Source organism: Lygodium microphyllum, chromosome 9 (genome assembly GCF_053477565.2).
Source record: "Lygodium microphyllum isolate KBCC chromosome 9, Lygodium_microphyllum_v1.1.10, whole genome shotgun sequence".
NCBI lineage: Eukaryota > Viridiplantae > Streptophyta > Polypodiopsida > Schizaeales > Lygodiaceae > Lygodium > Lygodium microphyllum.
The window spans coordinates 91513909-91526464 of NC_141143.1; the positions used below are offsets into that span (position 1 = coordinate 91513909).

The 12556-nt window shown below is 43.0% G+C and overlaps 1 protein-coding gene across 1 annotated transcript in view; it reads right to left on the reverse strand.

Moving 5' to 3' along the window:
• LOC148031290 (chitin elicitor receptor kinase 1-like) overlaps positions 1-11002 on the reverse strand; it is a 59761-nt gene extending 48759 nt beyond the window's left edge. The window contains exons 1-7 of the mRNA XM_087685561.1: positions 10916-11002; positions 10652-10790; positions 9841-10512; positions 9714-9747; positions 9560-9582; positions 9230-9415; positions 8911-9089 (exon numbers count right to left, since the gene is read on the reverse strand). Coding sequence (XP_087541687.1) covers positions 8911-9089; positions 9230-9415; positions 9560-9582; positions 9714-9747; positions 9841-10512; positions 10652-10790; positions 10916-11002 — 1320 coding nt within the window. The remainder of the gene's footprint in view (positions 1-8910; positions 9090-9229; positions 9416-9559; positions 9583-9713; positions 9748-9840; positions 10513-10651; positions 10791-10915) is intronic.
• Positions 11003-12556: the final 1554 nt, after the last annotated feature.

Here is a 12556-nt window from a genome sequence, read left to right on the forward strand (position 1 = left end):
AGTGTATTTTTTGGTGATATTGCTGAAGTGGGAGTTACTTGGCAAAGATGTATGCATCTAATGTATGCTGAAATTGCAGTCATACTGCTGAAAGTCATTCGTTCTACTGCTATACAAATACCTAGACTGATTCTTGCTATTATTTGCTGAAAATTTGGGCTGAAATCAGCTGAATATTCAGCTCATTTCTGTTGTCATATATTGCAGCATTGAATTTTTGGTATATTGCTAAAACATGGCTCTAAATGCTTCTAGCAACAGTGACACTAAATCCCTCTTTGAAATCAAGAGGTTTGATGGCACTGGCTTTGACTTGTGGAAGGATAGGATGCAAGGCATTTTGTTTCTCAAGGACTATGAAGATGCTCTCGTGGAGACTAACAGACTGAAGCATGAGGATTTGCCTTAGTTCAACCCCACTTTCTTGTGCTAGTGTGGTTTTTCCCGCTTTTTATACATAAAATGGTGTCAAAATACCCTATAAATCCATCCAACGATGCAATATTTAAATGGGGAAGGGTAGAGGAGTTGAAATATGTCTAAATGCCGTGTGAGATGATGGGAAAGTTGCTGATTTTTATGCATAGCATTTAGGGCGGATAATAATTAAGATTAAGAGCTTAGTAGCACGAGGATCACCTCGGTGCTAAGCCCATGCAACGAAGCACGAACGGAAGTTGGAAACCATTAAAAGAATGTTTTTGCACTTGTGCACAATACTGTTTGCTAAATGTTTGAGCACTAGGCATCTACCAAATGCATAGAGCGGGATATCAAATCGGTCAATGGTGTGTAACGACGAAATTCAGATTGCACACCTCCTGATATTTCCTAGCTTGCTAGTACCTAGTTAGCCATATCCCCATGCAGGCATGGTGCAACATATAAAAGCGATTCAATTTCCCCTCCATTGCAGCATCCATTCTTTTTTCTACCCCATTTCCAACCACCACATCTCCATTCAGTCGATAATCGTCCTTCAACGACCGTAGCATACAATTGTTTGAATCCACCATTGGTAGCCATTGCTAACAACTATGATAGATGTGGATTGGGCTAGACTTAATAAGAAGGCCATTGCATACATTAAGATGGCAGTTTCTGATGATGTACTTACAAACATCAAGCGTCTTGATACAGCTTCTTGGTTGTGTCACTTAGCAACAACCCCGCTTTGACTTTTGATGGTGTTAGAGCTTCAATCCTCAATGAAGCAATCAAAAGAAAGTCTAGTGGTGAAAGCAATGGCTCAGCTTACCATGTAAGAGGCAGGTCTGAAAAGAGGCATAATGCAGCCAGTAAAGGCAAAAGTAGAAGCAAAAGCAAGGGCAAACAGCAAGATGTCACATGCTATCAATGTGGGCGTGAAGGGCATAAAAAACCCGATTGTCGCTACTTCAAGAAAGAGCAAGAAAGAAAAAAACAACAGGTTAAGAAAAAGAAGGATGATGAGAAAGATGATGACAGCTCTTTTTCAAAAGAAGTTGCAAAGGCAAATGTTGCATCTAGTGTAATCATTGAAGAGCTTCCTAACACTGAAGAGATACTTGTTGTAGCCTCATGTAATGATGCAGATATTATGGCAGCAGCAGGTGATATGCACATCACCAAAAAGGAGGTAATTGATGCCTTACTTTCAACTCATGATGGGCTGCCACAATCATGGATAGTGGACAGCGGTGTCTCTTTTCATGTTATCCCCTCTTTGGAGTCATTTTTTGAATACAATGCAGGTTGCCTAGGCAAGGTTTACTTGGGTAATAACTATGCATGTGAGATAGAGGGTGTTGGCACTATTCACTTGGTCCTTGAAAATGGCCAAGAGCTGATTTTGCAGGATGTCAAATTTGTACCTGGCATAAAGAAAAGTCTACTATCAATTGGGCAGCTTGATGCTATAAGGGTATTTTACTACCTTTGGTGGTGGATCTTGGAAGGTCCATAAGGGATCTATGGTAATTGTTAAAGACAGCAAAAGGGAGACTTTATATTACCTGCATTGTAAAGCATTACCTGGCAAGTTCGTCGCTATGGCTGAAGTCCATTCATAGATGGAGCTTTGGCACAAAAGACTTGGTCATATGAGCCAGAAAGGCCTTCAGGTTCTCTCCTCTTTAGGGAGATTTGATGTAAAAGGCTCTCGTCTCGAATTTTGTAATGACTGCTTATATGGAAAACATGTGAAGTCTCCTTATTACTCTGGTGTCGTTAAGAGCATGGTATTAAGAGGGAGTTGACGGCCCCTTATAATCCTACATCAAACGGTGTGGCTGAAAGATTTAATCGCACACTTTGTGAGAGAGTTAGAATCACGCTGTCCACAACTAATCTCTCACAATAGTTTTGGGGAGAGGCTCTTAAAACTGCAGTTCAGGTATGCAATCACTCTCCCAATCATGCGTTGGAAAATGGCATTCCTGAAGAAGTTTGGTCTGGTAAACCTGCTTCATATGGCCATTTGCGTGTCTTTGGGTGTGACGCCTTTGTGCATGTACCTGTAGAACAGAGGACCAAATTAGACATGAAATCCATCAACGGCATCTTCATGGGATATGGAAATGAGGGAGAGATGGGTTATAAAGTTTGGCTTCCTCAAGGCAGGAAGAAAGTACGTAGCTGAGACATAGTATTTAATGAGGCAAAGTTGCTGAAAAATGCTACACATGGTGATCTTGACAAAAAGAAGGTCAAATTTCAGATGAACAGCCAGCCATTCAGCAGCCATTAGCTGAAAATTCTGTCCCTTTTGATGCTGAAAATGAGCAACAACCTATTGTGCTACAGCCAGAAGATCATGGACAGCAAATAGATGCACAAGACGAAATAGGACAACAAGAAGAACATGCTGAAAACATATTACAGTAGCAAGAAAATGCTAAAAATCAGTCACCTGGTGATGGTGTGCACATTCCTCACGATATAGGCCCACTGCCTAATAATACAGATCATTGGGTAAGAAGGTCTACACATGTCAGAAGGCAGCCACAAAGGTTCCAGCCATCTTTGGATTGCATTTTGTTGACTGATGAGGGTGAGCCTCTGACATTTAAAAAGCACAATCAAGTGAAAACAAGAGAAAGTGGGAGCTTGCTATGCAAGAAGAGATGAAGTCTCTATATGCAAATAACACATGGGAGCTTGTACCTTTGCCCAAGGATAAGAAAGCTATTCCTAATAAATGGTTCTACAAAGTGAAATGTATTGATGGGAAGCCCAAGTACAAGGCACGAGTGGTTGCTAAGGGCTATACACAAAAGGAAGGCATAGACTTCCAGGAGGTCTTTTCACCAGTGGTGAAGATGACTACGCTCCGTGTTTTGTTTGCTCTCACAACATCCTTGGATTTAGAGTTGGATAAGATGGATGTGAAGACTGCTTTTCTTCATGGTGACTTGGATGAAGAGTTGTACACGAAGAGCCAGAAGGATTTGTTATTCCAAGAAAAGAGCATTTGGTTTGTAAGCTGAAACGCAGCTTATATGGGCTGAAACAAGCCCCTAGACAATGGTACAAAAAAATTGATACCTTTATGCTTAGCCATGGATTTAAACACAGTCATGCAGATCACTGCTTATACACTAAAAAGGCTGATAATGGAAGCCTTATTGTACTGGTTTTATATGTGGATGACATGTGATTACAGGACAACATAAGAGTACTTTGAATGCTCTTAAAAGGCAACTGAGTTCAGCCTTCTCCATGAAAGATTTGGGGGCAGCTGAACACATTTTGGGCATGCGCATTAAAAGAGGCAGAGGGCAGCGTTTGTTGTTTCTCTCACAGGACAAGTACATCAGCAAAGTACTTGACAGGTTTAATATGGCTGATGCTACGCCTCTGGGTGTGCCTTTATCGCCACATACAAAGCTTAGCAAAGTTGATTGCCCTAAGGATGATGCAGCTGCTAGTGCCATGAAGGGTATACCTTATGCATCAGCTTGTGGATCTTTGATGTATGCCATGGTTGCAACTCGCCCTAACATTGCTCATGCAGTGGGAGTTGTTAGCAAATTCATATCTAACCCTGGCAAGCCACATTGGGAAGCAGTGAAATGTATCTTCAAATACTTCAAAGGTACACAAGAAAAGTGTATATGCTATGGAAAGGGTACACTAGAGTTGTAGGGATTTTGTGATTCAAACATGGCATGAGAAGTTGACCAACTTTCGCATGAGATGTACTTGATTGACGAGAGTTATATTCTCGTATGTAGTCTTGAGTTTCTCCCAAACTTTATCAAGGATCGAGACAAGTTCTTTCTTCAGGTTATGAGGAGAATGGTGTCTACAAGTTGCAGTCTTCTTATGCCTTGACTTCTCTTCTTCTTACCTCACAAATTTGGTCTGCGCTTTGGCATGCCGAGTTTGGCCACCTCAATTATGATTACCTTCGGAAGGCGTCAAAGGGACAACTTGTTCAAGGTTTGTTGGATATTGTGGTGAGCCAACAGCCTTGTGTATTCTATATACGTGGGAAGCAGACTCATGATGTTATTCCCAGCATGGCTTCGAGGCAATCTTTAGCACCCTTGGAGCTGGTTTTCTACCGAACTTTGTGGACTGATGAGGACAAAGTCCCTTTGAGGAAGGTTGTATTTCATGCTAATTGTGGATGATTCCAGCAAGATAACATGGGCTTATTACTTAAAGTTGAAGTGGGAGGCTTTCTCCAACTTTAAGGATTGGTTGCTCTTTGAGGATAACCAATCAAGCCAGAAGCTAAAGATCTTACGATCAGATAAGGGCAAAGAATTTGTTTCTAATGAGCTTGCTCATTTTTGTGCAGATCGTGGTATTCACCTCAAGTTCACAAATACAAGCACCCTTAGGAGAATGGCATCTTGGAGCAAAAGAATTAGTGTGATCGAGATGGCCCATACCATCGTGAAGCATCATCAGACACCTCAATGTCTATGGGTTGAGGCTATGGCTATTGCAATTCACATCCTTAATCGTTCCCCTACTTCCACTGTTGTTGGAATGACTCCATATGAGGCATACTGGATCTAAGCCACATGTTTCTTATTTCAAGGTTTTTGGGTGCGATGCCTATCTTCGCATCCCAAAGGCACACCATGACAAATTTAAAGTTGCTTCTCAATGACAGGTGTTTGTGGGCTATAGCTCATAGAGTCTAAAGGCTACCGATTGTATGATCCTATTAAGCGAGATGTCTACATGAGCTGTGAAGTTCGATTCACGGAAGTTCCAGCCTCAAAGGGGGGTAAGGAACACCCTGTTCTTGGAGATCCGAGTGATAGTTGGGTGCCAGTGACTCTTCCTCTGGAGCTTGTGCCTCTTGAGGACCTTTCTTCCGGATGAGAAGCTTAGTTCTCAGACACTAGATTCACCGATTGCTCCCCTGCCTTCAGTGGATCTTCCTGACACTTCAGCAAATGGAGAGCAACAAGGCGAGCTCCCGCCTTCTCCTCATTGGGCTCGTGACACTCTTCGTGATGCAGGGATTGAGGGGGTCCTTGAGAAGTGGCAACCACAAGATGCCCCACAGAGTTCTCAAAGGAACTTAGCACACCACACTAAGTTTATTTACACTAATTATTGTCTGATGACTCGTGTCATGTAGAATTGGGAGCCCACCTCAAATGGGTCTCAAGACCAAGTACCGCAATGATGGCACATTGGACAAGCACAAGGCCCGCCTTGTTGCTAAAGGTTTTACATACCGCCCAGGTATTGATTTCCATGATACTTTTGCCCCTACAGCTCAAATGGCCGCTATTTGCATAGTTCTTGCCTTGGCTAGCCATAAGAGATAGCCAATCTATTAGCTGGATGTGAAGTCTATCTTCCTGATTGGAATTTAAAGAAGAAGATCTATGTTAAGTAGCCTCTAGGCTTTGCTCTTCTAATGGTAAGGTGTACATGTTGTGGAAGGCTCACTATGGCCTTAAGAAAGCTCCATGTCCCTGGAATGAGAAGATTGGCTCGTTTCTCCAAGACAAATTAGGGTATCGGCATTCCAAACCTCTGCAAATCAATGACTCACTGATTGCATCACTTTCCCTTCTTACAAATCTCTTTCTTATCGATCAGAATCAAGACGAGTACGGTTAAGGATTAGAGTAAAATCTTGATCAATGGGGAAAGAAATGTAAAGAGCATTCAGTCATGCATGCATTTCAAGAGTGTGGAATGGGGATGGGAATTCAATTGGCACTCTCAAGCTTCAAGTGACTTTACCTTCTTTATGGATGGACTTTGAGACAAATGACACTTCCTCAGCAGAAAAAGGTCTATCAAGCAAAATGCACGTTTTCCGAAGGTACCTCCTCCATAGGCATGGCCATGTTCTAATCCTCAGTGTACGCAACACACTAGCATCATCTTGCACAAAGACAATGCACTCCTCTTGCTTTGCTTAAGGCCGTTGATTAGGAGCATTGCCATCGAATCTTAGCGTGCTGGCAACTGAACTTTTACAGCTTCCACATGATATTACTCTTGCCCTTTAATGGGAGCCTTAGCACTTTGCAAGAGGAGAGAAGTAAAGCAACATACATACATACATAACAACAGCTCAAAATTTTGAAGCATGGGGAAACTTCCACCTCTCCTAGCTTTCAAATAATTAGAAGCAACCTGCATACATGCTTGCCATCAAAGGCTCGGATCAACGGTCCCCTTCAATTGCCACACTCCACAACCTTTTTTTTTAAATACTGCAAGTAATTGAGTGTCCCTGGCAATGTGAAAGACTGGCCAATCGCCTTTCTGCCTCCACATGGCCGTGTCAGACTTGAATTGAGAGATTTGAATTGGGGCAGTAGAAGCGTATCTATACCTCAGTACTTTAAGGAATATGTTGTCAGTTCTGGTCATGGGCCTGTTCGAAGCCATTCCCCCTGGTTCAATGATTTCTTGTTTGTGATCTTCACATCTGCTGCAGCTGTAGCCTTCCTTTTGGCTATGGTGCTGGACAACACTCTTTAGAAAAAAGAGGCGAAGAAAAACCGAGGGAGGTTATATTGGAAGAACTACCGCACCATGGAAATCAGATCCAAGGAATGAGGAGTTATATTCTCTCTCTTACAACCTCAATAAGTAGTTTAGGGGGCCTGAGACGGCAACAAGAATCGCCTCCAACTAACTGCGTTCTGTAGCAATCACCTTTACCACCACAAAATGCAGCCAAACTGAAAATACGAGAAGTTAAGGGGCCTAAGACGGCAACAAGAGTCGCCTCCAGCTGACAGCGTTCGTCGGTAGCAATCACCTTTACCACCACAGAATGCAATCTCATCTATTAGCCATCTCGGAAAGACTGTAAGGAAATTGAAGCCACCAGGTACCAAATTTCGAGCTATTAAGGTAGCAAAGGTCCCTGAACCGGCAATATCAAATCAAGAGGCTGAAGTAGCTGAGGCACTTTTGTTCTTGCAAGAAGTGAGCCTTCAACAATGGGTGGTCGACTACACTCCTCTTCGAGCTCCTTCTCACTGGGTACCTATCGCCAGACCGCGCAACCTCGTCGGCAGGCACCAAGGAATTTGCAATGCAAAGCCATTTGATCCATGGCACAAGATGTTCCAACACAAGCAAAAGTCACAACGAACAGAGGGGTCTTCTTGGAAAAGGCACCCCTAAAATTACTCTATGCAGTAAAAAAAAATGAGCTACCATTCTTGCGGTCAAACCTCCAATGAGCTCCCCAAGAAAGGTTGCCATCTATGGTACTCCTTGACTGCTGGGGTTCTTCAATGTTGTACCTGTCCACAGTAGGGTTTCTTGAGATTGAAAAAGGAACTAAATCTAAAGGAAGGATCTAAAAACTAAGCTCTGATACCAACTGTAATGAAGGAGACCTAACTAATCTAACTAAGAGAGAAAAGGGAGAAAGACTACAGAAGAAGAGGGGGAGGAGAGAGAGAGACAGGGAGAAGAGAGAGAAAGAAGAAGAAGCCATGAAAGCTTGTGAAGGTGAAAAGAGAGATTCTTGATAATTCCGTGATACCTCAGAATACCCTCTTACACCTTATATACCGTCAGTGTGACTGGTATTTTCCCATGCCATGTTCCCGTGTCCCCTGCTCGTTACAGATGCTCTACAGTAGCAGTAGCATTGCCTCTCTTTGGCATATGAGAATGATAACAAGGTAGCTAGAAGGATGGCCTTAATGAGGGCTGAAGGAAAACACAGCTGATGGCAATGATAATGATGACAAGGGCAATGGAAGCTATCAATGATATTGATGATAAAAGGGATAGCAAAATGACCTGCCTATGATCTCCTTTTATAGAACTTTGCAAATCAATTTTCCTACCAAATTTCTCAAGCGTCGTCATTTTAACCAAATGTCTCAAATATCATTTTGGGGCTTTACAAGAGCTGAAGAAAAAAGCCAGTGTAATATGAGATTAGCTCAGGCTAATATATTAGGTAGCTCAACCAGCATACTCACAAGGGCAGCCAGATAGGCACCTACAAGGACAGTAACACAGGCAAAAGCCAGGTCACAGCAGCATTAGCTGCTTGCTCAGCAGGTGACTGGGCAGCGGAAAAGGCCAGATGGCATGTAGATGGCAGGCAGAAGACTGGCACTAGGAAGCCAACAAGGCATATAGATAGTAGGTATGCTATATTCTACCAAATGATTTCCACAAATTAAAATTTGGCTGTGGAATCACAAATCAAATCCAAATGAAGTACAGAAAAGTCATATCGTAAGACCACCATAAGGCTAGACTGCTAGTGAATCTCTTGATCCTAGAACCTAATTTACATCCAATGGGAGCTATGATGCATAAAAATGCCTTAAATCCCCAAGAATATGCAAGCTAGAAACAGTTAGCCCACATGTAGATGATGCATGATGTGAAGAGAGTTTTTATTAAGCATGTACAACCAACATCCAATAAGCACAACAATAGGAAACTTAGATCTTCACTAACCTGGCCCCGGAATTCACCAAAGAAAACAGTAGCAAAACCACCTCTTCCTATCTCCTTGGATATATTGAAATTGCTGGTCATTGCAGCTAGTTCAGAATACGAAAACTCAATCAAGCTACCACCAGGTGACATACCAAAATCGTGTGATGAACTCAGACTCAGACTGCTCTCTTTCACACCTACAATATATAATTGGTTGGAAGTGTGTAAGAATCATGCAGTTGCAAGTGAAGATTTGCACAATAACACAGAGGAAAAACCCATGTCCTGTTTCCAACAAAGGAACCATGAGGTTGTGAGATGACACAGTCCTACGCACCAAAAGAATCAGAGGTATGATGATCTGATACCAGCAATGTCTGATGTGGATCAGCCAGTTTTTTATGCTCTTCAGAAAATTTGGTCCTGAAAAGCCATATGCCAAATCCTACAGCAGCCAAAGCAGCTGCCACTCCACCAGCAATTGCTCCCCATAGGATTCCTCTGTTAATCCCTCCACTTCCTGCTGTTCAAATAGGAGGAAAAAGATTACTGAGTCTTGATGATCATAGCTAATCCTCCATGAGCTTCGAGTATAATTATGGGACAGTTGACACCATGACAAAAGCAAAAGCGGCCGAAGCATATGTGGGAAAAATCACTCTCTGACCATTTGTTGCTAATGCTGATTCCCTGAAGCACAAAAACATGAATGCATGTCATGAGCTTTGCCCCTGCTTCACGTTAAAATCACATTACCAATTTTCACTGTAAACTGATTTTAAGAATCACAGAAGAAAAAAAGTTAAGCTTGTGAGACTCACGGGGATACAAACGGCGGGAACTGTCCGCTGCTGTCTGAGCTAGATTGAGAGCAATGGAGACGTCAGGAATAGCAATGAAAATTAGAGCTATAATGGAAGCAGTAGCTGATGGACCGAATAGACTTACTTTGGACGGGTATAAAGATGATGGAGACAAAGGGCTGAAGCTGATCAAAGGATACGGTGGGGTTGTAACTGGTGAGCAGGCTCTGTGAGATGTTGAAGCGGGTGCTGAGTCGAGAAAGGCTATCATCTGGCTGCCAGACATAGGTTGCAAAGAGGCCATAGTCTGGGGATACATCAGGGTTGCCGCAGGAACAATTGACAGGGATGCTAAGAATGACGCCATTGGCAGCCGAAGCATTCGCAGAGCCGGCATTGGTGATCTGCGAAGGGCTAGCCGCAGCGATCCAGGCAGCCCGAGTGAGGTTGCCATAGTCTGAGGAGGCGATGGTGGAGAGGAGCTCGCTGGGAGACGACTGTACAGGGTATGTGAAGCTGTGGCCGAGGGCAGCCGGGTTAGGGCTGGTCGAGGAGCCACAATCGCAGGAGAAGGGCACACGCAGGGGCTGGCCAGGCAGCAGAGAGGTGGGGTCGCTGATGTTGTTAAGGATCTGGAGGGTCGAGTAGTCGCCGTTCATGCCGAAGCGGTTGGCGATGTCGACCAGGAGGTCACCACTTGCTGTGATGTAGATGGCGGTGGCGTTGCACCCGCTCTGGGGCACGCATTGGGCTACCGTCTGGTCGCTGCAGCAGCACGCCACCACCAACAGAAGCAGCAACTGCGTTGACCTCAAGGCTGAGAAAACCATCATCAGCCGCAGCCAGCTAGCAAACGAACAGCGCTCTCTCTCTCTCTCTCTCTCTCTCTCTCTCTCTCTCTCTCTCGGAGTGTGAAGGCCAAAAACACTCTCTTTCTTCCTCCCTGCAAAGCCTACCTATTTCTTTACAGGCACCATTTAAGTGGCACCTTGCTGCATGAGCATGCCGTACTCTTTTGCATTTGCATTTGTATTGCCTCAACTCGTTGGACTCTTGGACGGGATGAAGATTGGTAGGTAGGTCTTCCTTCTTTTTCTACTTCTGCTGCTGCTGCTGCTGCTTGCTTCTGCTTCTGCTTCTTCCTCTCCTCCTCCCACCCGGAGTTTCTCTCTTCTGCTTCCCCTCGTGCCTTCTACGTCGCTACGTAAAGAGAGACGTACCAGAGGGCTGCTCCCCTTAGTCATGCACCATGTGAACCTGTTCCCACCAGGTTGGGAACTCCCTCTATCAAACCCACTAGTTCCCATGTGTCGGAGTTTGTAAATAATCGGGTTCGCAACCAGAAACCTTTTGCAGCCATGGGCGCAGGGCTTGTCAAGTGAGGTTCCTGGACATGGGCGCAGGGCTTGTCAAGCGAGATTTTCTATTGGCCACCAACACACAGGCACAACTTTCCTGGCTTGTAAGGTTATATCTTACTTTTCCCAATCTCCCTCACATGTGCCGGCATGTCTCTATGGGCTCACAAGCCATTTCACTAAGGGAGACAAGCCCTATTCCCTTTTCCAAATAGGACCTGTGGGTCACCTCTGTCTCTTAGAAATGGGGCCATGGATAACTTCTTATTTACCAAGCAACGTTTAGAGCAACCAATAAGGCATCTCTATGTTCTTACATGAGAAGCCAAGTTTGATTTAAGGGAATAACGCGTGGATATGTGGCTTTACTCATATGTGGTGTTTGAGGGTGCCAAATAAACTTTCAAAAATGGCATGGCATTTAAAAAAACTTTTTGATCTTCAAAAAGTATGTGATTAATTGCGGTGTTAGATGCATCAAGATCAAACCATACTCTACCCTTGAGCTCAAAGAAAATATGTCCCTTGCCAAGACCTACTCAAACCAAGTGGTAATGAGTTGATGTGCTAAACCAAGGTCAAGAGGTCCATTCTTAAAGGCAGTAGTGAAAGCACCTTATACAAAAGAAAAAGAGACACTATAGCTACAGGGGAATGGTCACCAAGTTAGACTTTCGAATAGCACCACGTGTGGAGGTGGTAGTCAAAGGTGTGGTCACCCCTTGGTTGCAAGTCTTAATGTGAGCCTTGACGTTCAAGTAATACAAACTCCTTTCAAGTTTGAAAATATTATTTTCAACTTATCAAAATTGAAGTGACTTATTCAAGGGGTTTACCAAGTAAGAGTTCCAATAGGCTTTAAATTTGATCTCATCAAAGCATTTAAATGTCTCACTAAAGATCATGAAAACACTAAGCTTTGGCCATTCGGAATTAAAGTTTATGAGAAATGTAGGGGAAAACACTACATCATAACTATGGTCAAGTTTCTAATTCAATATATTAATTGAGATGCAATCATAAAACAAATGACTCTCAAATGAAAGACTAATTTACTTGAAGTAAACAGTGCATTATTGGACATTATGAAATATATAAATGTATTACATATGATGCAAACCATTTAAAGTTCAGAAGGAGATCTCTCTTCTCACTTCCAACAAAAAGGAGCTTTTTATTTTTAAATGCTTTCAAACAAGGTCAATATAGCTCTTTTGGTTCTATGTGCAAGAAGGTCGATGTGACTATTTGTAGATAACCTTGTTATATCCTTTATATCACTATTTCATATCATGGCTTTGAACTAGGGGTTGTCCTAGGTAGAAACACAGAGGGTCCTACTTATCATTAACCTTAATGAAGCCTAAAGAACCCATAATTGATCTTCACAATCGTAGGTGTTGTAAGATTTTGGAATAGGTTTTTTTTATATTCTTTCTTTACAAAATGATTTTTTATTTTCTCATTAAATTAAAAAAAGTCAATCCTACCACTAGGAGGTGA